Source organism: Protopterus annectens, chromosome 5.part0 (assembly GCF_019279795.1).
Source record: "Protopterus annectens isolate FY-2018-M chromosome 5.part0, PAN1.0, whole genome shotgun sequence".
Lineage (NCBI taxonomy): Eukaryota > Metazoa > Chordata > Ceratodontiformes > Protopteridae > Protopterus > Protopterus annectens.
In genome coordinates, this window is record NC_056735.1 from 215,221,095 (window position 1) to 215,248,743 (window position 27,649).

The following is a 27,649-nucleotide window of genomic DNA, read 5'->3' on the forward strand; positions in this document are numbered from 1 at the left end:
TCTGTGAACCAGCTGGCAATCCAGTGAGTTATGTAGGGATTTATGCCTAGCTCAGAGAGCTTGTTAACAACGGGTAATTGTATCAAATGGCTTGGCTAGGTCAATATATGCTGTATGCACTGTTTTACCCTTGCCTATTCCCTTAGTGACCCTGTCAGGGAACTCTAACAGATTAATAACCTTCCATTAACAAAGCCAAACTGGGATGGGTCCAATGTCTGCAGTTTGCTGATGTCCTTGTTTATCATTTTCATGATAATTCATTCCATGGGTTTGCATATTAGACTTGATAGACTGATGGGTCTGTAGTTCCCTGGGTCAGCTGATTGTCTACCCTTGTAGAGGAGAATGATTGTTCTGGTCCTCCATTCACTTAGCATGTAGTCAGTTTTGAGGCTGTAGTTAAACTGACTCAAGGGGCCCTGATAGGGCATATTTTAGACTGTTCAAGAGGCAATTGGGGATGTTGTCTGGACCCACAGAGGTGGTGTTCTTGCCTTTAGTGAGCACTGCCAGCACCCTGTTAATAGTAGGGAACATATATTTGAGGGGATTTCACTTGGAGGAGCTGGGGGAGTGGGGGTGAAGTTTCAGTGTAATTTATCAGCCAGAAGATTTGCTATGTCACCCTGATTGATAAAGGTGGTACCATTCAACACCAGTTCAGCACACTACTGTGTGTTACCTTTACAATTCCAGACTTAGCTGAAGAAGGCTTTATGACTTCCCTTAGCTTATAAAGCTATTCTGACTTCGTAGTTGGCCTTGATGGACTTAAGTAGACCTCTTAGGTTCTTGTCTAGTTGTATCGTAGAACACTTGTCTTTAAAGGAGTTGCTCTTCCTGATTTGATAATGAATTTTTTTTTCTTTTATTATATACCCTATGTATTTGAGAATTCCAACACTGGGTTTGTTTTAAGTGTTCATTTTGGGTTTACTTCTGGTAGGTATGGCAGCCTCTGTACAGACATTCACATGATTGTGTAGGGACTCTGATGAATTTTGGCAAACCATCACTTAACTCATTACAGCCAAGGGATGCCTCCAGGTATTTGTTCAGTTATATCCTCTTGACACCTGTAGGTGTGAAATATTGACTGCACAAATTTATATTAATAATTCCAAAACTATGCTACATACAAAGCACTAAAATGTTTAATCTTAAAGCTTATACAGTGGCAAACACAACCATATTGACTTTTTACCTCTGTCTAGTGCAAGTTAAGAGATAATAATTGTTTTTTGTATAATAATTATTTATATTGTCATAAATTCCATGTTTTCTAATTATCTCAACAACCAAATAGCACAAAAAGAGCTGCCTCACATTATATAAAAGCACTAAGCTGGATGAACAAAATTCAAATGAGAGTACGTCTGTAATGTGAGTGGTTGTTGAGATATTGTTAGCAGTTTAGAAAATATTGCAAACTTAATAGTTACTACATTGGCTATGATTTATAAAATCCTGTTTAAAACCAAGAACCTAAAGAATGCTACAACTATCACAATAGTTTGTGCTGAAGAGTTTGATATTTACACTTTTTTATCAACCTCTGTGGTTCCAGAGATGTGAAAATGTGATTGAAATGTGAGGATATCATTTTATTCTATCAAAAAGCTTGGGTTGTGCCTATTGGTGGTTGCAGAACAAACTTCAAGAGCTCAGTTGGAGAGAATGAGTTAATAGGATGTACTTTGACTTAGAATACATCCTAACTGTTGCTGTTTTAGTGGGATTTTCTGGGTTGATTTTTATTTCAAAGGAGACAGCTTTGTGATTCAACCTCACTAGTTAGGAGGTGAGAAGGGGGGGGTGCAATGTTCCCCCCATGTTGCTGAGTACCAGATCCAGAATGCTTGATCCTCTGGTTGGAGTGTGCACTAAGTGTTCCAGGATCTTTGTGTTAATAAAGTCCAAGAAACATTGTGCTTGTGAGTTTGAGGAAGTGTAAGTTTCATAGTATATAAAGGGGCAGTTAAAGTCACCCATGAATAGAGTGCTTGGTTGGATGGTAAATGTTTCTAGTAGGTTTAGTTAAGAGCTGTGAGACTCTAGGGGCATAGATGGTGACCTGTAGCTATTCATGATGTGGTGATGGATCTTATCTATGATGACTTACACGTGGATGAGCTCCATGGTATCCTGTTTAATCACCTTGAACGTATGGTTATTGCTAACATAGATTGAGATGCCTCCAAATTTAGCTCCAGTCTGTGCTGTTTTTTGTCTAAATAGGTGGAAGGCACTGTAGCCTTGCTCAACTGGAGTACTTTCTACAACTTCAAACCAAGTCTCGGTCACAGCACAGATGTCTATATTCTCTAGAGTGAGGAGGACTTGAAGGGTGTAGCATTTTTTTTGTTTAGGCTTCTAGCATTAAACAGTAACACCTTAAGATTGCTTGTGGATTTTATTCACTATGTTGGTAGTTCTGTCTTTTTGGCGTTTTTTTAAGAAAGACTCTAAAGAAGTGGATAAAGTTTTAGACAATATCCAAAAGCCTAGAGTGACAGGTGCAGCCCATCCTTGGCAAAGCAATGTGGTCTTTTGACCATATTCTCACATGCTAAGAGATATTGGAGTCTTCTGGAGTGACACCAGAAACTAAGCCAATTATCAACATCAGCCATTTTATATTCATACTGTGGCATTATCCTTAGTGAAGGTAGAATTCTGCTCAATGCAAGGTACATACTTATCTGTGACACATATTCCAAGAGATCCATTATGTCTCTTTCCATATAGTCCAGTGGGATATGTATGATATCATTTACACCCACATGGACTATGACAGACACATATTGGTACCTAGGGTACAGTGACTTGAGTGAATGCATGCTATTGGGTATCCTGTCTCCAGATAAGCAATTAACCATTATCTTATCCTTGTATAACCTGGTGAGTGGGGCATCTGTGTGTCACACAATGGCATCCCAAATGACAAGAGTTTTAGGTAAAGTATATGCTTGCCTTATGGGCTTTGCTGTTGAGGTACCATTGGGTGTAGGCTTATGTAAGATATTTGGTGCTACTTTTGGTGTGTGTTTCAATGATTTCTGAGGAGCAGTTTTACCATTAGATGGCTTTGGAGGTCTGAGATTTGGGAAGTTTTCTTTTAAATCTTAGTATAAAACAATCTATGTGTATCATAAGGGGTGTATATGAGGTATGCAGTGTGGGAATTCATGATAACTTTGTTGGTATGTGAGATTTTTGCCTTACAATAAGTTGTGTATTTATATCTCTCGCATACTGTGTTATTTTCTTTAATGATTAACTGGTTGTTTGAGAACATGGGACAATTGCTACATTGCCTTTGGATGACCAAATCTACAAAGCTCGCCACAGACACATTATAAAATTGCATATCCATGTTGTCTGGTCTTGAAATATGGGCTGTTTAGGATTAAGAAATGTTTTTTAACAGAGGTCTCCTAGCATAGTTTCTAGGGTTAAGGGCAAGATGTTACATAGTGCTAGGATATGGTAGTGCTAATTGATGTGGAAACTGTCTAATTCCATGCAATGCAATGCTGTTTAACAGGTTTCAGTTTTAATACTAACTTTATGGGAACATTGTACTGTGTAGGCATTTGCTACTATACAGGGCACTGTTAAAAATTGTTACTTGGTGAGCAACTCCACAGAAATTCACCTTATTTACATAAGAGAAAAAAACTGAAAACTGACTCCTATTCTCTCTAGCTAATAAACAACCACACTTTGAGCTCTCTGGAGTGCTTTCCAACTCAGAGAGACCAGATAGACATCTTCTGCCACAAAGTGGATGATTTTGTAATTTCTTAATGTAAAAGCACAGCAAAAGTAACTCTCAAATGCAAACTAAACAAACAAAAACTAAGTCTCTGGATAAGTCACCAGTCTGCAAAACAATTTGGATGAAACAGAACCAAAAAAGCAAATAAACAAACAAATGAAAATTTGTCACAAAATTAAATTAATGCTTTACATATATTCACAAAAAGTAGTGATCACTGTATAAAGCAATCACAAGTGCAGTAAATCAAGAACATGTTCTGGATACAGTTTAAACACTTGGAAAGTATTGCTGAGCTCTGTGGAAGGGAGCACAAAGCCTTGCAAACTTGTTTAATTTATAGCAGAGAAAAACACTTAAAAACTTACTCTTATGCTCTCTAGCTAATAAACATCCACACTGTGAGCTCCCTGGAATGCTTCACAACTCAAAGAGACCAGGTAAATACCTTCTGCCAGAATATGGATGATCCTGGATTTTCTCAATGTAAATGCACATCAAAAGTAGTTCTAAAGTATAAATTAACCAACAGACAACTACCAAACAGCTATGTCCCAGGCTAATTAGCCCTTCCACAAGGTGATTTGGAAGCAATCAGAATTAGAAAAGCCAAGAAACAGAGAAATTATGATTTTGGCAACAAAATTAAACAAACATTTAAAAAAATGCTCAAAAACAGTAGTGATCACTGTATAAAGCAAGAGCAAGTACAAGTGCATTAAGTCAGAAAAATATTCCTATCTTAGCTTGGATGGGTATGGATGCAGTTGAAACACTTGAAAAGTGTTGATAGGGTCTGTGGAGGTGAACACAGAGTCTTGCAAACATTCTTAATTTATAGCAGAGAAAAAAAGCTTGAAAACTGACTCCTATGCCATCTATCCAACAAGTAACCATACTTTGAGCTCAGTGGAGTGTTTCTCAATGTGGAAAGACCAAGTAAACACATTCTGATACAAGATGGATGATCTTGGAATGTAGCTGTCAAGTGCAGATTAAACAACAAACAACTAAAATCCCCAACTAATCCATCATTCCGCAAGTTGAACTGGAAGCAAATATAATAAGAAAAGCAAGCAAACGGAGAAATGATTTTTGCCACAAAATGAAGTATGTGTATATTTACATATATCTTGCTGTCTATTACATACCGTGAAGTTTCATCAATACACAATGCATGTATATGAGTTTAAATCATAATCCTAATGACAGTGTTAATAACAGTGTTTCAATAAACCTCATAAGCTCAGTTATGCTGCTCCTCATATTTATTATAAAACAAAGCAACATATAATCTAGAAAGATAAGAAATTGCTTAAGCTAATATAAACATTTAAACAAGATTTAGAGAGGAAGACTATGGCCCCAATTCCAAAAGACTTGCTCTCAGTGTAAATGGTAAGTGACTACATACATTGAGAGCAGGCTAAGAGCAGGTGTTTTGGAATCTGGTTCCCATAGGCAGCCTGTTTACAGATTGGCCTTATAGTGAACTAAGTCACTCACACTGAATGCATGTTTTTCAGAATGAGAAAGGCTTTCACTGAGAGCAACTGTTTTGGAATCTAGTGTGTGTTTAAATTTGCATTTTTATTTGTGAAAAATTCTGATTTAGGAGAACCTTTTAGCATTGTAACAAAATAATTTTATTAATCAAATAGTCAATAAGTCAGTTGATTTATTTATTTACTTTGTAGTTTTGGTATAACAGGCTGGTACACCAGTCTTATGAAATTGAAAGTTTACTACAATTCAGAGATGAAATTTGAATGTGCAATGTATGGTATAAGTTATATTTTAGTTCATTTCAAATATTTTGACCGTAAGTAAGAACTCATCTTTTACTTAATATTTTGATAGTTTTCATATTGTAACAATTCTTGTATTGATAAAAATAAGTTATATTATGTAAAATTCTAGATGAAAATATAATTTAAAATGTACTTTTTATTTCAAAAAGATTTTAGCTGAAGAAGCTTCACATTAGAGGAATGTTGTATTTCTTTTGTTTCACATTAGTTGGGATGAGACTGAAACAGTATTTTAATCAGAATTTCCTGGATGAGATAGGAACCAAAATGATTTCCATGGATATACTGTATTTTTTTACATTTATTAGCATATATTTAATTATGCCGTTTTTACTACATTTCAAAAAAGTTTATATGCATACCATTAAAGGATTTTTTTAAATAAATATCATTTGTTTCCAATCAGTTTACTCTTACTTACAGGTTATTCACTGGAAATATTAGAAGAGTCCAAGTTATTTAGCATAATCTTATTACAATATTATAAAAATATTTTAAGTACTATAAACTTTACAAATACTACATAATATGAACTTTAATGTTATATCATTATATATTAATGGTATAATTAATGAAATTAAATGGAAACAATATAATTAAATATTTATCAATTAACAGAGCACATGTATTTCTTCAGGAAACTCACTTTAGAACTGAAGAAAGAGAAATATTTAAATGTTCAGATTATGAAATATTATCTCAATCTTCCTTTTAAGGCAAAGCTGTGGTGGTACAGCAAAGCCGCGGTGGTACAGCGAGCAAAGCCATGGTGGTACAGTGGTAGCATTGTTGCCTCACAGCAAGAAGTTCTCCTTTTCAATTCTCAGCTGGAGTGCCTTCTGTGTGGAGTCTGCATGTCTCCCCGCAGTCGAGTGGCCTCCGAAAGACATGCGTAAATGGGCGTGCCTTTGCTGAAGGTTGGGCATCGGGCTGGCAACTCGGCACCATAAAAATCTACTGCCAATCATTAGCAGACTGGAGCTCTGCTGTGGCGACCCCTAACTGGGAAACGCCAAAAAGACAAACAACAACATCTCAATCTTCCTTTAAGAGCAAAAAAAGGGAACTAATACTGTGGAAGAAAAAAATGTAGTTATGCCAAAAATATTATTCAACAAAGAAGACTTTGATGGCTTATCTAATATGACAGTTATTGAATACAATACCAAAATATAGACTCTTGTTAATTCATACTGTTTCTCAGGGATGAGAGATAAGACACCTACATTTAATTTAAACTATATTTTAGAAAATATGAAAGGTAGTTTAATCACTGGTGGAGACGTTAATTGTATTGTGGGGAAATCTGAAACTAGTGCCTTAGGGGATCCAAAAATCAAAGCCTACAGAATACTTAAATGTGAATTATACTTTTTCCTTAAAAAAGGTGATGCTTTAGTTTTGATTCATTACTCTCAAGTCTCTGGTACACATTCCAGAAAGTATAAGGTTTTTGCCTCTCAAGACTTAAGATCAAGAATTGCATATTTTAAAAATAATTCATTGCTCACTTTCAGATCACAATATCATTATGGAATTAAAAATTAATTCTAAGCATAGCTTATAGCTCAAGAATTCCAGCCTATATTACTAAGCTTGGTGATTTTAATCCATGGTTTAAAGTAAAATTAACCTTTTCTTGGATACTAACCTGAAAAGAGAAACATATTTATTAATGATTTAGAATTGTTTTAAAACTCATTTATATGTTAAAATAATTTCACAGTAGTATAAAAAAAAAAAAAACTCTGGCCAACGACCAAATTCAAATTCAAGAAGAAATTCAAAAACTTTAAAAAGATTTTCAGGAGGGTAATAAATAGGACTTTATTAATTCAAATAAGAAATCTTAATAATAATAACAATAATCTCTATCAAAATATAAAAATATCTAAAGCACTAGAAAAGCTTAAAAATGGTCTATGCTATGACTCCTAAAGGTATGCATATTATTATAAGAAGATCTAAGATGCATCAAGAAACACCATATAACTAATATTATAAGCTCTAAAGACAATAAATCTAAAAACAATTTATAAGATATTCTTTTTGAATTTAAATTGTATTATTGACGTCTCAACATTTCAAATAACTCTGTTTGACTAACAATTCTCAAGAATTAAAAAATATAAGCAACTTAAGTATTCCTAAAATTACAGTTGTAGGAATAATAACATTTTTTAAATTATTACTTTATTAAAAATTAAATGGAAGATTAAGTTCCTTAAGTTAAATAATGCTCCAGGTATAGACAGTGTAATTCCAGAATTATATAAAACATTTCTTCAAAAAGTTACAAGTTTGTTTCTTAATGCTTTAAATGTAATTCAAGTTAATTCTGTAGTTCTTCATTCCTGGAAATATTTTCCAATAACCCCAAAATACAAAAATAATAATAATAAATTATTATGTTCTGTATAAAAGCCAACATCTCTGACTAAGCATCGCCAGGACTCATCTCTTATCTACTGTTCTCTATGCTTCTCCCATCTTTACAAACCTTAACAAAACTGACCTTACCAAACTTGAATCAGCCTATAATAAAACAGCCAAGCTTGCCACTAGCTCCCAATATAGGTCCCACCACTGCTCTGTCCTACAACAAATAAATTGGCTAGAATTCCCGCAACTAACCTATACCCAACTTGTCTTTACTCACCAATTAATATACCAGCCAAAACAAACCCCAGCCCTATAGCAATTACTCCAACCATATGCCAATACTCAGCAACTCCGATCCTCACACAAAACACTCCTCCAACTATCCAAAAATAACAATAAAGCCAGGGACATGCTCTACTCCCACATTTCTAAACTTTGGAACTCAATCCCTCAACACATCCTAAATGCTACCAACCTGCACCAATTCAAAACTTTGCTCAAAGGCCACCTCACTAACAACTGGCTCTGCTCCTGCACCAAATAGGCTAATACCACATAAGCCCACATCAAATTTCATGCCCTAAATTTTATAGTCTTCATGTATACCCCACTCCCACTTATTAACATCACCTATCAGCTACCTACAATAAGAGTATAATTTGATAATTTCTTTTCCTTTGTCAGGGTATGCATATGTACAATTCTTAAAATATACTCAAAATGATCAACAAAAGATGGACCCCTGCCCTCAAAAAAAAAAAAAAAAAAAATATATATATATATATATATATATATATATATATATATATATATATAAAACTTTACTATAATGTAATAACTTTCTCCTTTTCACTAAAGTGCATATTATATATTGTACTTTCTTTATTGTCTCTATATATTTCTGTTAAATTCTATATAAAACTGACACTGTACCTGTCAATGTTGTTCTTGTTTTATTGGAGCTTTTCTCCCTGGGCCTCCGCTGTAAATGGGCTTACACCCAGACAGACTATCCTGGTCAACAAATGTAAAATAAAATAAACAAATAAATCTGTACTAAAAAATATGCATGCTGATCTTAGTAGATACAGTAAAGACCTTTATTCCTAAATTGATTGATAACAATCAGACTAGTTTCATTCTCAAAAGTCAAATTCAGGACAACATTAAAGCAATTAACAACATTTTAGATTTACATAGCAAGAAAAATAATGAACTATGATAAATTTGGACACAGAAAATGGTTTTGAGATGATCAACTGGATTTTTCTTTTCAAATCTTTGGAATATTTTGGCTTTTCTGAAAAGTTTAGAACTCTGATTAAGAATATTTATTGGGATTTTAAAGCTTATGTTAAATTTGGCTCTTATCTGACTCATTTGACATATTAAAAGGTGTCAAAGAAGAATGACCTCTATGTCCTATGTTGGTTGCCCTATGTATCGAAATTGTAGCCATAATTTTAGATAAAATAATAATATTAAGGGATTTCAATTAAGAAGTGCTTACTTTTCAAAGATTTTGCTATATGCTGACAATATGTTATTAACAGTTTCTAATTCAAACACAACTATTCCCAAAATTATTTAAAATAATTATTTTGAAGATTTATCAGGTTTCAATTTTAACAGTAATAAAGCAAAAAAATGTATTATTTAACAAAACATTCCCTATCTAATAATCTCTGAATTTTTTAGGTAAAGATTCTAAGTTGGTGGAATAGCTGGGTATTATATCAGGGAAATCTTGGGAATTTGTAAGAGATATGAATTATGAAAATACATTATAGAAATAAATTTATTCAAAGTTGGAATAACTAGATAAATAATTTTGACGAGAGACTCCAACATGTCAAAATGGCATCTCTACTTAAATAATTTACATTATTTATACTACTTATCACCTTCCAGTTCTCAATTAAAAAATCTAACAATAATCTATTAAAATTTTATGGTCATCCAGAAAGCCTAGAATTGCTTCTAAACATCATATCAGAGATTGGGATAGAAAAAGTACAAAATTCCCTGGTTTAGAAACATATGAAAAGGCTGCTTCTTTAAAGTTAGAAGTACACTGGTTTGACAAAAAATATTAGTCAAATTGAAAAATACTACTCAAAATGCTATTTGATCAAAAATGAAAATGATACATTATAATGAGTGCACAAAAGACAATTATGTATTGCATGCATTTTGCAATTATATGCAAAATAGTATGTATTAACCTACATCATAAACTCATTCCAACTTTCTAAAGGTTAACTTTAATAGGACAGAACTCAAAAGTTGGAAAAAAAAAGGCTTAATTTGGTGGTTTAATTGTTTCGATAATGGATCTTTAAAATCTATAATTTAATCTAAAATTTGTTTAGACAAACATAAATAGATTCATATTCAAAGTCTAGCATCCTTTGCTTTAGATAACATTTTAGAAATTTTGTATTCAAATCACAATATCATTCTCAATCTAATTAATTAGTATTGTGTAATCATTTACAAAACCAAAACATATTCTTATTCTGAAATATACAATTCTAATACAGTATAAAGAAGACTTGAATTTAGAAGTATTTATTACAAGAAAGAATTAATGACTTTTCTCATGACAACAAGTTAATTATGTTAAATTCAGTAAATTACACCTCTGTGGTTCATACTTATGTTCATATAACTTCTTAGGTATGTATGTGGGACGTTTAAGCCTAGACAATTTCCTTCCTTGTGCTTGAAATGATCTATCACATTTAGTTATAGATTGGCTTCACCCATCCTATGGTTGGAGCTACCTCTGTCCATCAGTACTACAGGTGGTCAGTCCTGGGGTAATTTTTTTGTTTCCAATCCATAGATCCAAGTTGTACTTGAATATGGACAGGTATTTACTTTGTTTTATGTGGATGAGGATTCTCTTTCAGAGCAACAGATCCTATACAAAATATACCTAACCCTCCTCCCTTTCTGTTGATGTTGCAGAAGAGGTTTAGGCTCATACACCAAGTATTTCTGATGCCATTTGATCTGCTGATATGCAGTAAATCCATCAGTAATTGGTTGGAGGATGCCTGGCATGCAAGTCACAGATTATCTGTTAGTAGTCTGTAGGATACCAAGGATAATGACAAGGTTTTTAGCTGGTCTATGTAGGACATGTGGTTTAGGCCTTATACCCTTTTAGCAATGTATCTCTGTGGGCATTCCATTGGTTGCATTTTTTGTCAGATGCATGCCAACAGGAAGCATTATATTCAATGACTGGTCTAAAGAGGTTTGAGTAAAGGGGAGCAATGGCATCCCTAGAAAGAAAAACAATCCCTTTGTTTATAAGCTGTGCAATACAGAATGACTTTCATACAACAGTGGGCACATGTTGGTCAAAAATTAGGTTACTGTCCACATACATTTCCAAATCTTGAAGAAGCTATTCAACACTAAGGGGTGTACTGTCAGTCTGGTAGTTCACTGGTGAAGATGATTTCCTAAAGGGTACAATAATGCATTTTTTGACATTTAGTTTCAGTCCATGATTTTGGCATCAGTTATTTATTTGGGTTATATGCAAATGTATTCAACCAGAGCCCTATGGTTTTGGCTTTTACTTCAGAAAAGTAGATGGCAAACAGGAGATGTCACAACACAGAACACTGGGGGACTCTAATGGTGGATGGTCTCTTTGTGGAGGTAATTTCCCCTCTTTTGATTATGTGCATCCTATCTCTGAGCCAGTTGGCAATTCAGTGGGTGACACAGGATTTTTTCCCAAGTTTATTTAGCTTTTCCACTATGCCAGAGTGCAGAATTGTGTCAAAAGCTTTGGACAGGTAGAGATATGTAGGTTGTACAATTTTGTCTTGCTTTTGTGACTTTTTCAAAAAATCCACCAGTTTGAGTAAGCATTACCTGCACGTCATCAACCCAAACTGAGACAAAACTAGTGTTTGGAGGTTCCCCATGTCCTGATTAATTAATTCCTTGATAAGTCTTTTCATGGTTTTGCATATGAGGCTCTTCAAGCGTATGGGTCTGTAACTGCCTGGGTATGTGGAAGACCCTCCCTTATGCAGGGAAATGACTATAGCTTTTCTCCAGTCACTTGGTACAAAACCTGTATGGAGACTAAGATTGCATAGTCTCACTAGGGGTGTGGGAACATTGTGCTTCATACTATTTAAGATGCATCCAGGGATATTGTCAGGATCTACTGTTGCAGTAGTTTTAGCTTCTGATAGCAGTTTTAGGATTTGGTCTTTTGTGATAGCTAGAGGTGAGACGATTTTAGGTATATCTTGAGGGGCAGATATAGGGGAGAAAGGGGTAAAGTTAGAGCTAAATTTATCATCCAATAGGTTCACTATATCTTCAGCCTCACTGCAGGTATCATCAATCACAATCAGATCAGCACATTACTCCTATGACTCTCTTTGGCTTGAATAGCTATTTTAGACTCAAACTTTGCTTTAGTAAATTTTATTAAGCTTTTGATTTGTTTGTTTATTTCAGTAATTTTTTTTTTTTTTTTTTTGTGGCTGACACTTTGAATCATGTAGATCGTAGAGGAAACCTTGTTTGTATGCTTGAATGTAAAGGCACTATGTGGGAAATTTTATTAAATGGGGGATAAACCACCAGTTTAAATGATAATATTAACATTAAATGTTTTTTTAAAAGTATCTCTTATTTGATACACCTTTATGTTTTACTATGGTTTCCTTTAAGTTCTTATATTTATATTGCATGGAATTGATTGGTCAATTTGGATCAGGTGAGAATATGCGCATATTTTTAAATTGTGTAAAGACACTGTTTCGTTGGTCTGATGAAGTTCTAAATGGTTATAGAATGAAAGCACTTGCCTAATAAACTTATTTGCCTTTTTTTTTTTTTGATGGTTTGCCTACGAGGTTGCCTGCATTTGGCTGTTGTGATTTCTGTTTGCTTTTTTCTTTCCGTTGGGGTTTCACGTCATTGGCTGTTTTTTTTTTTGTTTGCTGTTTTTACATTAGTTGAGATTTACTCTAGTAAGGTTTTTACCTTTGCATTTATCTGCTTGAAATAGATCAGAGAAGATAGATTTTGGGAGGAGTGATTGGCATTGGATGTTATCTGAAGAGAATAAATGGAGGGAACTTGATTAATTATTCCAGGAAATCTTCAGAGGTTATGACGAGGAAGTGAGTGAAGCTTTTTTTTTTTGGCCCACTTAGAAATTTAGCCTGTCTCCAGAATTTGTTTTGCTGATCCAGCAACTTGATTTCCTCCCTTTGAAGAAAGTGGCTAACATAATATGCAACAGGGATTAGAGTACAGAGGAAGGAAAGGAGTGTGCGAGATGAGGTACAGATTGTGGTAGAATGTACGTGTGCAGGACAGAATGATGGAAACAGCTGGGAATAGGAATCACAAATTCTTTGATAATAAATAAAAAACATGGAAATGAAGAGGCAGAAAATGAGGCAATACATGAAAGAACCAAGGACCATAAACTAGAGAATGAAAAGGCAGACCCAGAGAACCCATGTTTTCCTACTGTTCAGCATTCTGTATGCTTCTCATTGTGCTAATTTTCTTACAACAGCCACATACAAATTTGAGCTGGCCTATAGCATAAATGTACACTGGTGTACCTTCTCACTTTCACCAATATGAAATCTTTAACTAGCTCAACTGGTTAGCATTACCTTTCTGAACCTCACTTGAAAATCAACTGCACAGTGCCTACAACTCTTCTAATTAATATATAGCATTAAGTGAACAGGTGTGCCCCCTCAGGGGTATTTTACTACACTGTCATCAACTTAATGCAAGTCAATAGATGAGACAATACACAAAGAAACTTGACTTATGATGTCCATGTAGTAAGTAAGTGGAATAAACATCCTCATAATATATAGAAACTTGTACCAAACAAGGCTTTATAACAGCTACTGCATTTCACAGTGGAAGTAAAAGATGCTGTAATTTGAGGATTACATCCTTAGTTTTTTAGTGTGGGAGTTGTTTTGATGGTTAAGGTGTTCACCTTACAATCATAAAAGACAGGGTTTGAGTCTTATCCTTGAAAGAGAAAGTGGCTAGGTTTAAAATGACCCACAAGGGCAGTTAGCCTAGTACATAGCTAAGCCAGTAGCTTCCCTATTCTTTCCAGACTGTGACAGTCTGCCTATCATCTCTCTGTCTTTTATTCAAATTAGATAAGTTCCTAATGAAGTCGATTAAAGTGGGTTTAGAGAATATAGTGAGTATATAGCTGGCATATGTGAGATGGTGGTTACTTAGAGAGTCTGACAAAAGTCCAGATTGGGTTATATTTTCTGAGTTAAAGGTGAAGAGTCAATCTAGAATTCTTTCCGTACAACTATTTTTGTTGAACCTAATACATTGAATCATTAATAGAAGTTACAAAGCTGACAGTAAGATGAGGAGGGATTCTGGATGGTTGTGTTGAATAAATGGCCTGAGAATGTCCAGTTGACATTAACATTCCATAAGATGATGATTCCATTGGCTATATTAGCTGAAAACCATGAAAGTGTATCTTTGATTATGGATGGTATGGTTGTCCAATTGGGGAGGATGTAAAGAGCTATGATGCAAAGTATTTTATGGCTTTGATTTGTAAGGATGCTTCCAGTATTGCAGTACTCAATAAAGAGGGGATTGTCTTAGAGGAGAACATTGTTATAACTGCCACCTCAGCTGCTCTTTTTTGGGAGTTGGTTGATTCTAAGAAGATTGTAGCTTAGTGGAATTATTTGCTCAAGTAGTAAATTTACTTTATTAGTGAAACACAGTAAATGAAAAATGTTGCAATGCTATTATGTATAAGGAAGGTGACTATTTTTATTAAGTGAACAAAACAAAAAAAAAACAAACAAACAAAAAAAAATGTCGCCCAGATGTTTTCTGATGAAGTTTCTTTGATCCTGGAATAAAAGTGCCAAAAACAAAACACTATTAAAAGTTTCCTGTGACATCTGTGTGGATTTCTTTTTTGTTTCATTCAGTTCATTAGTACATTTCATTTATTTTGTTGTTTACCATTTTTTACCAAGTGTTAATGCTAAATAAATCAAGATCCACTGTTTTAATCTTCAGAAGGCATAATAATTTCTTACAGGCCAGTACTGTTTGTACTTTTTAGGTCAGACTTTATAGAATAAGTTTAAAATGCTACTGAAAATATCAACGATGTTCCATTTTGTATTTGCAGGCATAGTATTCACAACCCAGCCAGTATAATCTGAAAGATCTGATCCAATGGTATGACATCAGCTTTCTGCTCTTCAGACCAAGCATTAACTTAAATTGTTTTTTCCCATTTCATCTAAGTCTTATGGCTTTGTTAGTAGCATATGCAAATCTTTGTCTGATATCTCATATCATCCTCTGTAATCTGAGTTATATCAATCATATTTGTGAATGCTGTCATGGATTGCACTACAATAGCATTGATTTACAATAAATAGGTAATGAAAGTATTATTTTTAACTGGATGAGTTATTCATCGTAATGACCTTTGCCTGCAATTTATCCATCTAAGCCATTCCTACCTCTAAGAATAAAAATAATAGCTTCAAAACTTTTTTTTTTCACCAACCAGTCCATAAAGGAAAAATGGGAATACATTTGAAATGTCGAATGACCAAAACACAGAACAACAAAAGATCATCCACAAAAGGTTGAAACTCAAAATATAGACAAACTTGACGTGTACATTTCCTACTAATTATATATATACCAACTGTGAGATAGCACTACATTTGGGAAAAGAGAAAAAACAGTCACTGCTTTACTACAATTTCATTGGCTTATTGCTTTTAATCTTTTCTGGTCAATCTTTTGCCATTTGGTGTTTTGGCTGTTCAGCATTTTAAATATATTCTGTAAAATGTATGTGGCTTTCTAAAGGGGAAGTAGAGGAAAGGACAGTAAGCTCATGGTCTATGTGAGCAGTGCAGACCTGTACATATTTCCTGTGCACCATTTTGACTATATCCTTAAGGAGACTATGTTATCTTTCTGATCATTGCAAGCTAAGTAGCCTAGTATTGCTTTACAATAATCTGAAGTGGGTTAAAATGTCTCTAAGATAAACCCAGCCTTCACACTATCTTACTCTGATGTTGTGAGGAAAATACTGGACCCTATGAATCTCAGCTTTGCACAGTTCCTAAAAGAAGTAGAGGCCATGGGTTTCAGCAGATTAGAGTGACATCAGATGCATACCTCTTTTTGCAGTAAAGGTTCACAGTTTGCCTTCAACAAAAGATAAATGGAGAACAAAGTTATTTTGCTGAAGGTAGATCTACAAGTGGTTTGTTGTGCAAAAAGTCTGTAAGTTTTCAGCAAGGCTGATATGTTTTGTATATGAAATAGTGTAAACCACCAATGACCAGCAAAAAACGATAGTGAACACGCAGTAATGAAGAAATAATGATTATTTATTTATAATTCCTTCAAATCCAGACCGGTTTCGGCTATTCAGCCTTTATCAATGAATACAATAAAGTTTTTCAATAACTTTATTGTATTCATTGATAAAACTGAATAGCCAAACCGTCTGATTTGAAGGAATTATAAATAAATAATCATTATTTCTTCATTACTGCGTGTTCACTATCATTTTTTGCTGGTCGTTGGTGGTTTACATTGTTGGCTTGACCCCGCATGCCATCCTTGTGGAGCGTATGGTTGTTTGTATATGAAATAGCACAGTACTGTTAAGTATACCTATGTAATTAAATATAGCTACCACCATACATTCTGGGAAGACTATCTCAAAGATTACTTGGGAAGGGAGATGATCCTTCTTTCCAAAGTAGCATAAATAATCAGGATGGATTCCATATAGCTCAGACAGTGCTATAATGTTTGCATTTTACTTTCCAATCAATTCGTTAGCTGGAGGTAATTCATTAATTGGCACTAAGAAGGATAACACTAATGATAGCTCTAAAGGGAGATGAGACCTACTAATTAAAATTGACTTTCTCAATTACAGAAGTAAGTCACTTTTGAAAGAGACGTGAGTATCTGGTAGAAATTGACAAATACCAAGCAAAATGGTGACCTTTTGTATTACTGAGCTATCAGTATATTGGTCTCAAGTGTTCATAAGTTCATACACACATATTAGGCTAGATGCACGTATAGGTTATTTTAAACCTAGCCACTTTCTAATCAAAGGTGAGAATCAAACCCTGTACCTTGTGTTTGTGTAGTAAACACCTTAACCATTATGCCAACCCACAACTCTGACTTGTTATACATACAGTCTACAACTTTACCTAAGTACTCCAAAATCTCCTGATTTCTAATTCCTCTAATCTATCTAATCATACTCCAGAGCTATTAATGCAGTGGTGTCATACATGTTTCAAACTCTTATACAAAATAATGTAAAACAGTAGCTTTTCTATATTTAGACTTAACCCCCCAAATAAAAATAATACCCAAGCTCAAAGCTGCATTTATACTAAGACAGAAAAGAAGACAAAAACAATAGCAGAAATTAATTCCAAATGATAAATAAAGCTTTACTATACCTACATCCTTGACAGGTAAACTCATAAATTTGCTTATAATGCCTGAATCTTCAGTATAACAGTTATAGAGCTGATCAAAACTATTTAACATGTATAAATAAGATATTGCATGAACAAAACTCAACTGCTTTGACAAAAACATGTGTTTTAAATAAAAACTACCAACCATAAACAACTGTCTAAAATCAGGAGTATAAGAAATATAATAATATCAATACATAATAGCAATCACTAATAAAATAAATATAATATAAAATTATTGTTGCATAAATCACTTAATGTACAGTCAGATGTGTTTTTCTTGAAAAATCATGGAACTTATACTGGCATTGTTAGGTCCTAAGTGCTGCTTTATTTTCAATAGTAACAAAGTCCCAATAAACAAACAACTTACAGACCTAGAGTCGCTGTACCATTATTGTGACACAGTTGGCTTACATGGCTGGATGTACTAGTTGCAACTGTTTTTATATGAGGAGGATTATTTGTAGATTATCAATCAGTATTGGGATCGTAAAGGTGGAGGAGGTGCAGTACAAGGAGGCTAACAAACAAAACAAAACATGAAGATAGTAAGGGCATCAGTGACAAAAGCTGAAGGGGAGTTAGCAAAAGGCTTCAAGAAGAGTAGCAATGACTTTGTTATATACCCATCAGAAAAAAAGTAAATGAAGCATATACCTGGCCAGATGGTGCAAACATGGGACTAGAATCAGAGGCTGTAAATGAATACTTTAATTCTGTCTTCATAAACAAAAGCTAGAGGAGGGAGCTGCATTGGAAGAGAGGGGCAGGACAAAATGAAGGAACACCTGATACATGCAGAGCTGTAACTAGGTGCAGAGATGGGGATGGCTGCCCCAGATGCAGGACATTGAGGGGAGCAATTATCAGGTACCAGTGATGCATTGATGTAGCACTGTATTGTTTTATAAAAGCTTTGAGGATATTGCGGCTTTCATAAATGGATGGCAGTATTGTACTCATAGACATTGCTGAAGTGCTTGGCATGTAGTGATTTCACTTTAGTAAGCTACTTGTCACATTTGTATCATGCAGTTTGTTAGGTTTCTTTTTGGGTTTTCAGTGATTTAACTTTAAGGAGATTATCTTTATTTAATGCTCTTAAATTCTGATTTGAGGGGGGGTGCCAGTTTGTGAAACTGCACATGGCACCATATGACCTAGGTATGATCATGGCTGTGAGGGGGACAGTGCCAGGTGTTAATAAAGCGACTGGTAGATTGCCACAAGGGTCCATCCTAAATCCTAAGAGGAGAGTGTGACAGCTCACATTGCTGCATTGGTGACACCTGCAAGACAGCAGATGCATCCCTCTGTGTCAATGAGCCTAGACAAAGTATGCTGGAGTATTGTACTGCCTACCAGGATACTGGCATTTGTGGTAGCACACATGAACCCCCCTGTGAGCAGCAACAGTAGAACCCACAAACTGTAATGGGGAGTAGTTACGTAGGGGGACCTGATCCCTGACATGTGGATGATGCTGCACACCCGCAATTCATCCATCTCATACCCTAGAGGAATAAATGGGATGCAGGATTTTTGCCTCAAGAGAATGAATGGCTCAAATTAGTGGAGAGGAGGTAGAACAAAATGACAAATACAGGTAGTTACGAATTAAAGTAGCAGAAGAAGATGGAAGATGAGTCTGGCAAAGGATTTAGAAAGGCTTAACTAGTGGGTAGAGAAGTGGTAACTAGTGGGTAGAGAAATGCCATTTGATGTTCAGTGCAAACAGCTGCAAAGTATTACAGTTTGGACACAACATATCTAGCGTAATGTATGAGCTGTAAAGAGTGGAACTGCGGGTTACAGAGATGGAGGCATTAGTCATCCCTGGATTATACCACTGTCAGCAGAGTAAGAGAGCAGTTGCAGCTGCAAAGAGAACACTGGTGAGTACCCTCAGAGAAACAACTTCTGGAAGCAAAGGGTTAATTTTGCCATTCTGAAAGACCCTGGTCATACCATTGCTTGAATGCAGTTCTGTAATCCATATAAGGAAAAGGATATCAATTTCCTGGAAGGAATTCATAGGTAGCTACCAGAATATCTATGAGAGAGAGGTAAAGGGATAAGACCAGAGGTTAGAGCAGCTAAATCTCCTTCCAAAACAAAAAAAAGGCAATAGAAGACAGTAAAAATTGAGTGAAGGATTGTGTTATTGGTGCACAAGATCATGTCAGGGAGATGGAAATAGACATTCTGAACACAAAGGAAAGAGGCGGGATAAAAGGGCACAATGCAGAATATATTTTCACAAAGACGTTTATAACCCAAATGGTTCTAGACAGGGCATCTAGAGAGACATTAAAGAGGCATGGGACAGGGGAATAACATGGGAAAGGCTAAAGGGGAAGACAGAAATGGAAGTGGGGGCAGAATAAGGCACTAAAAAGGGTAAACTAGATGGTCTTATCTTCTCAATCTGACAGTTAATTTATTGCAATATAGCTATACAATAAAAACACTGATATTCCAAAAACTGCCCCATATAGGCAAGTTATATTGTATCTGTGCTTCACTAAATTAAACTTTATGTTTTATCTGGTTCCAGGAGGAGGTGATAATGTAAATGCAATGAGATGCAACGAATATTACTGGCAGATGGCATCTGGGGCATGCACGTTTCCTCCTCTCAGTGGTAGTTTTGATTTTAAATGTATATCAAAGAAAAGAGTTTTGAAAATTAAATTGTTAAAGTATTGCATTTTTCTTCAGTATTGTATATTGCTGCATTTAGTATAAACCTGACTGCTTAGACATTTATTGTAGATACTTATGTAATTAGAGCATTCCTTTTTAATTGTTTCCATTGATTTTTTTGACCATTCTTCTTAGACTTTTTAAGGCACTCCAAGGTGTTTTCTAAGCAGTGTGATGAAATTCCAGATATTATTAAGAATAAAAAGACCTGAGTAGTAGAATAATATTAAAAGTAATAAAAATGTTATCATTCAGAAGTTGCTTCAGCTGCTGATAGTTTTCTTTCATGTCTCAGATTGCCGAGCCTACCATAAGCTGAGATATCCTCATCTTATAGGGTAAATGTTATGGCCAGTTATCTAAGGATATGCTTACTATTGATGGGATAATGAATATCATGTGAAGTCCAACAAGGAACAGTTTTTTCTCATTGGCAGTATGTGTGCGGAGAAATTAAATTGGTTTAGGTGTGATTACCAGAGGGTCACATAAGAAAATGAGTAACTTTTTAGGTTACAGGTTGCACTAAAGTCCACACATTTACAGAAGGGTGTAGGAATCCTTACCTGTCAACAAAGGCATGGTGAACAATAAATATAGGATCATTAGCAGAGCCTTGTACACTTGACATTGAACCATTCATGTAGACATGAAGAGCATTATGCATCAAACTTCTCCCAACAACTGCAATTCCATTGCTTGGATCTGCAAATCCTGAATAAAGGAAATTGTAAAATAATTTCACAATTAATACAAAACCAGAAATTTACAGCACAGAGCATTTTGAATAAAACATGGAAGGCTACTCTGTGTCCACTGACGAAGAGAAAGAGAGAAGATATCATGAAACAGTATTAAAACCAACAGCACTCTAAGTATGTCTATTAGTGCACATCCACAACAGTTACAGTTATCACTGTTTTGTGTTTGGTTAGCACATGGTACCAGATTGTGAGAAAGTTTTTTCTAGCTTGAATAACTCTTCCTGTACACGTGCAGACAATTACTAAACTAGTTCTTGCGTCTCAAGGATCACTTATAGTTCACAACAAACATCTTAATGATATATATTTTTGCTTCAGTAATTTAAACATGCTCATCCACCTTCTTTCATGCTTGTCCTCATCCTTGTAGTCATTAATTTATGTAATCAAGTAATATAGTTACCTGCTTTTCAATAAAATTGTGCATCTAACACAGGATGCTATATGCATATTACATTGTGAGGTTCTGCTTTACTTCTTCCCACCATTTTATTACTTTGAATTACAGACTTACGTTTCCACCTTTTCTATAACTCAAGATAGCAAACAAATTCCACCAATTAGATGGACTTTGAATAAAGTAGAGTAAGCCTATCTCTGCCCTACAGAGGCTGGTTTGGGCCATTTCTGTTCTTTGCAAAGAGGTCAGTTCCATTTTTTGTTTAATTCATTAATTTATTTTTTGATAATATTGAACTATTTTTCCTGTAAAATGTCCTTGCACTGTTCTCATAGATTTAAATGTCGTGAACTGACCATATGTTGAACTTTAAAGAGGTAGCATTCATGTAGGTATTTATTTATTTTGTTACATTATTCTCCTTCAATGTCTGCTGACTATCAAGCTCTGCTCACAAGGGTGTTGAACCTGTTTATTTCCCCATCACTCGGGGAGTCTCTGCCATGGAAGTTAAAGCTGATTGCAGGATACTCTCATGTAGGCATTGGCAACCATGCAGGTATCCATGCCCTTGCTTGCATCGAACAATGCAAACAATAATGGCTTTTCAATTTTAGACTCTCCCCTGACCTATAATGGCTAATGTGGGAAACTCGTGTCAGGACGTGCATCTATTATGCCCTCATAATGAGCATGAATGGTCTTGTCCATTTGCTAATGAACTCCAGCATTACCAGTTTAGTAAGCTGAGCTCACATCTTTTGAATGGATGCTATTTTGTTAACCTGCATACCACTACTTACATGTGAAAAACCAGCTAACAGACCACCATACCATCCCACTAGATTGGTCAGCCAGTGTTAGCCATTCACTTTTACTCTCCCTTTCTTGGATCGTCCAGTTCCTGATTCAGTAGTTAAACTTGGGATATCTAGGTTATAGTCAGGGCTTTGCATGGGCAGAAATTATTTATATTAATGAAAGTTTTATACTACAACTTTGAAAAAAACAATGAAAATCTCAGTTTTATACATAAATACACAATATGAGACTCACAGGCATGAAATGCAGCAAAAAGGAATGTAAAAGTGCTATACTTTTGACAAGATTTTACATTTTACATAATCTTAAAACAATTCCATTTGAAATCATTAACTTTTGTGATGAAACTGTCTGGGTAGAAAGAACACGGATACAAAATAAAAACATTATCTTACAGTTTCAGCCAGTTAAGAGCTAAATAGACACAATTAAGAAAACAATTGTTCTATGGATTCAGAAAGAACCCTGGCACTGAGAGCTCATGGTAAGGACTACAGCAAAAAGGCTCTATTTCCACAATACAGTATTTTTCAATTCAGAAACATGTTAGATGCAATCATAAACGACCTTATTATCAGCTAATATGCATTTCTGTGGGTCACTGCATAAAAAAAAAAGATGTTTCTTAAATTATGTGAGCATATGTGTGTTTGTTTCACTAAAATGCACAGGAAAGGTTTTTATAACTTACTGGCTCAATATAAAGCCCTCTGAGAATTAGCCTCAAAGGAAGACATTTAGATCAGACCTGCTGATAAGGGCAGTGCTGTGATGGTCACAGATACTGTGACGTATTGCACTGGTATGTATAAAAATGCTCTCTGATCAGTTAACTTAATGAAGTTTGCTCTCAGGAACAAGTTGAAAAAGTTGTAAAGAATAAGCCTTCTTATTTACATGACTTGTTGATGGAAGGGGCCTTGACTAAAGAATTATATGACTACTTTGTAATTAAATTTCCAACAATCACTGTGATATATGGGCTCCCTAAAATTCATAAGGAATTGGTAAACCCCCCATTGTGACCAGTTGTCTCAGGTCATGGATGGGCCACTGAACCCTTATCGATTTATGTAGAAAAACAGAGAGTTCTGCTGTTGGATAAGGCTGGGACAGTATTTAAGGATATGAAACACTTCTTGTCTAATCTATATAAATGGTCTACCAAGAACATGTGTAGTGATTTTTCTGCTTGTGAAATTGGATGTCGTGTCCTTATTTACTGTCATCCCTAATGATATTGGAACCAAGTTTGTTAGACTTCTTTTATCAAGTAACTCTAACTATGACAGTGAACATATACATCTCATCTGCTATTTGCTTGATATTATCCTAGAGAATAATGTTTTTTCCTTTGATGATAATTTCTATATCAAGAGAGTCAGTGTGGCTATGGGCACTACCTGTGCTAATGGCTACATAAATATTGTGCTTGCTTATTGGGAGTCATTATATATTCTTGAAAGTAATAATTTTTATAGACAACTTATGCCTTATTATGTGTGATTTGTGGATGATGTGTTTTTAATTTGTACAGGTAATGTTGGTTTGCTAAATGATTTTATTGATTACATACAACAGGAAACTAATTTTCTGCATTTAACATCGAAGTTCTCATCTAACAACATAGATTATTTGGATGTGCATGTGGTAAAAACTGGTGTGGATTTGCATAAACAGATGCATGGGAAACCTTGTCATAAAAATGAGCTTACTTCATAAAGATAGTATGTATCCACCACATGTTTTAGCAATGTAGTTAGAGGGCAGTTTTTAGACATGCAAAGTTGAATGTACAGATGCTCTTATCAAAAGGGGTTATAATGTGAATAAAGTAAACATAATACATGATGAGGTATTATCTCAATATAAGGGTAGGGCTAAACCCTACTTTTCAGATGATCCCCAAGTGAAGGGTTCTATATCTGGTGACACGGGCAGTCTTAGCATGAGTGTCACTTATTCAAATGATTTCGACTCAATATGCAGCATTATACATAGGCATTAGCACATTTTGATGTGTTATGATAGATATAGGGGGATACTGGGTGACATCCAAAAGTTTTGTTTTAAGACCAATAGGTCTCTTAGAAGATTGTTGTGTTATAAATCTGTTACTAAGATTGTTCATCAACTTGATCAGTGTGGAAAACACCCCTGTGGAGGCTGTGCTGTGTGCCAGTATATCAACAAATGTGTTATGTTTCAGCATCCTGATACACAGAAGGTATACAGGTCTAAACAATTTGCCATATGCCAAAGCAGTAACTTGGTTTATCTGTCTGTGTGTACTATATGTCAATGTTTTTGTGTTGGGAAGACTAATAGAACTTTGAAGGATAGAATATGTAAACATCTAAATAGTATTAGTAAACATGATACAAAAAATGCTTTATCCAAACATGTCTCTGCAACTAGAGATGAACATACCTTGAAATTCTGTGTGTTAAGAGTTACTTAGGTTATCAATTAGAGGAGGAGATATTAGAACTGCAACTGAACGTAATGAAACTAAGTGGATTCTTGAATTACAAAGCGACAGAGCTAAAATCTTAAATGAATGTGTACCCTTAAGACCGCTATTAAGATCATGTGGTCTTAAAAGATAATTTTGAATTTGGTTATTTAATGGTTGATTGTTTGTATTGTAAGTGATCTGAGGAAGCAACCAGTTAGGTCATGAAAGCACTTATCCAGTGTTTTTTTATTTATTTGATTAAAGTTAACATTTTGTTTGACAGCCTTGCTGACTGGTTACTTTGGTGTTTCTCTACTATTAGTTCACCATGTGCTTTCCTCAAGAAATGTCAGTGGCTCCAGATTAGTTCAGACTAGTGAGCCATGGAATCACTTGGCCGAGTAGAATTTTACTCTAGGAAAAATCTATGACCACTGTAAAGCCATTACAGTCACCCATTTTCTGCTATGGGAATACTTGCAGTCCAGGTAAGTTCAGCAAAGATGAGGTAGTGTGGTGTGATTAGTGTGGGCATATGTGTATGTGTGTGTGTATGTGTGTGTGTGTGTGTGTGTGTGTGTGTGTGTGTGTGTGTGTGTGTGTGTGTGTGTGTGTGTGTGTCTGTAGGGGCATGAATGAAGTTACATGAGTGTGCGTGTGTGTGTGTGTGTGTGTGTGTGTGTGTGTGCGTCTGTAAGTGGGGTTAAGTACGGAGTTGAGACTGTGGATGTGTGCATTAGAGTGTGCATGTTGGTGAATAGGTGAGTGTGGGGTTAAACAGGGAGTTGAGACTGTGGATGTGTGCATTAGTGCATGCACATTAGTTAGTGACTGTGGGGTTAATAGGAAGTTGAGACTGGATGTGTGCATTAGACTGTGCATGCTGGTAAATAGGTGAGTGCTTGTATGAGTGTGATCAACTATGGAAAGGTTTGTTTTTTGATTGTGGATGTGGGTGTGAGTATGATAACGTATGGGAGTTTGTGTGCATGTGTGTGTGTACATGGATGTGGTGTGTTGTAGAGTGTACATGAGATACATGGCTAATAGAGACAGTTCTAGCAAGGTTAGGTCTGATACTACTGGTCTGTGATTCAGAGATGTCCTAATAAGCTGGTAATGAGGTCTTCTCATTGTAGCCACAGTTTTATTGATTGATTACCCTGCATTAGGTAATTAGGGCAAGCAGTGAGCCTTCTTCCGAATCCCAGGAACAGCCCTGGGGCAAACTTTCCCAGCACTATATATATTCTGTTCCATCATAATTCACAACTTGCTGTACTCATAAATTACAATATTACATATTTTATATTACTCACCTGAAATGATACAACACATCAGACTGTTCCCAAGTGCTTCCTTGTCACTTCTTTATAATTTGCTTATTGTCAGCTTTAGAATAGCTTTTTTTAAAGTTATTTTAAATGATGTGAAGTAAACCTGGCTACCTTAATAGCATCACTAAAAAGGCTATATCTGACAATAAATGCATGTTTTCTACAATCATAATAATAATAGTAATAATGATCGTAATCAAAATCACATTTGCAGAAAAATGTTGGAAGAAGTAGGATATTTTAGTGTCATAAAATAAATCAGCCTGCAAAATTAATAACTTGACAACTTATCCATCAGAAAATAAGTTTCAAATGTTAGATAGCAGGTTGAACAGATGGGACCATTTCTTTGATTCTGACAAAAAAAGACACACAAATAGATCTAATTTTTGACTTTATTATAGAACCAAGAACTGAAAGATTTAATCAATTCTCATTTTGTTAACTTTATATGAAGTATCCTAACTCAGAAGATTGTCTTCTTTCAGCAACTTAATTAATCCTTGATTCACAAAAACAAAAGATATTCAGCTTAACAATATATACACATCTTCAAATATTAGAACTGCTCAACTTTGAGAGATTTACTCTTGACTTACAGTGCATTTTTGTAAGTAGTTCTGGGGGTGGGTATAGTTAGTGGGGGAGAACTGGATTGCTGTTGATATAGTTGTTTTGTGTTTGTTTTTGATCATACCAATGTTTATATTATTTACTTGGTACCATCTAATCAAAATCTGATCTCTTGTCTGTTTACAACTTTGTATGAGTTTTGCTACAATCTAGTATTATACTTATCTCTGTATTTTCAGCATAATTAAAATATTTCATACTAAAAATGCTTTTTATAAACTAATTAGTGATGATGATTTATCTGGAGATAATAATGATGGAGAATGACCTGGCCTTTCAAAAACAGGTCTGTCCTCTTTTATGATCCAGTCAAACTAGACTTTTCTTGGAACAAATTGCCTTACATACAGTAGGTTACTATGCCAGTACTATATGCAGCCATTTAGTCTCATCATAGCACTCAGAGTGTTCATCAGATATGTACGTGTTTTCAGTGTCTCTCAGGCTGCAACATTCCAGTGTCTTTCCTTGCATGCGCCCACTCAGCCTTCCAACATTATAGACTGCACTCTGGACGAGCTGGCTTGTTGAGTCTTTCTTCCACAGGGCAAAATGCAGTCCATCCAGCACACTGTTATTCAGTTAATCCAGAGCAGTTCACTACCTACAGCTGTGCATCTCTGTGTACTCAGACTGATGGTTTCTACAGATTTTATGTTTCTCTATTCAAGGGTCTTCATGAGGGTCCTCCTGTGAATCCACAATGTTCAGTGTGACCAACATGCAATGTTGCTATATGCACAGATCAAAATATCAAGGAACTGCAAGTAACAATTCTTATGTTGGACTCGAGTTCAATTCTGTCTTTTCGCAGACTCTTTCAAGTCTCTGTTGCACTGGCAAAAATGTCAAGCAATGTCACTGGTCTTGGGTGGGACACCATTATCTGGAGCAGGTGGACTAAGGTAAGGGAAAGCATCATATCAAAGTTATTGAAATTAATTTCATCCTTCTTATCTTGCAGGCATTCCAGGACTCCCTTCCAA

General features: G+C 35.1%; 1 protein-coding gene across 1 annotated transcript in view; it reads right to left on the minus strand.

Moving 5' to 3' along the window:
- The window catches only part of TYR (tyrosinase), a 390,102-nt gene that overhangs the window by 179,957 nt on the left and 182,496 nt on the right, over window positions 1-27,649 (minus strand). The window contains exon 3 of the mRNA XM_044072204.1: window positions 20,816-20,963. Within this exon, the coding sequence (XP_043928139.1) occupies window positions 20,816-20,963 (148 nt within the window). The remainder of the gene's footprint in view (window positions 1-20,815; window positions 20,964-27,649) is intronic.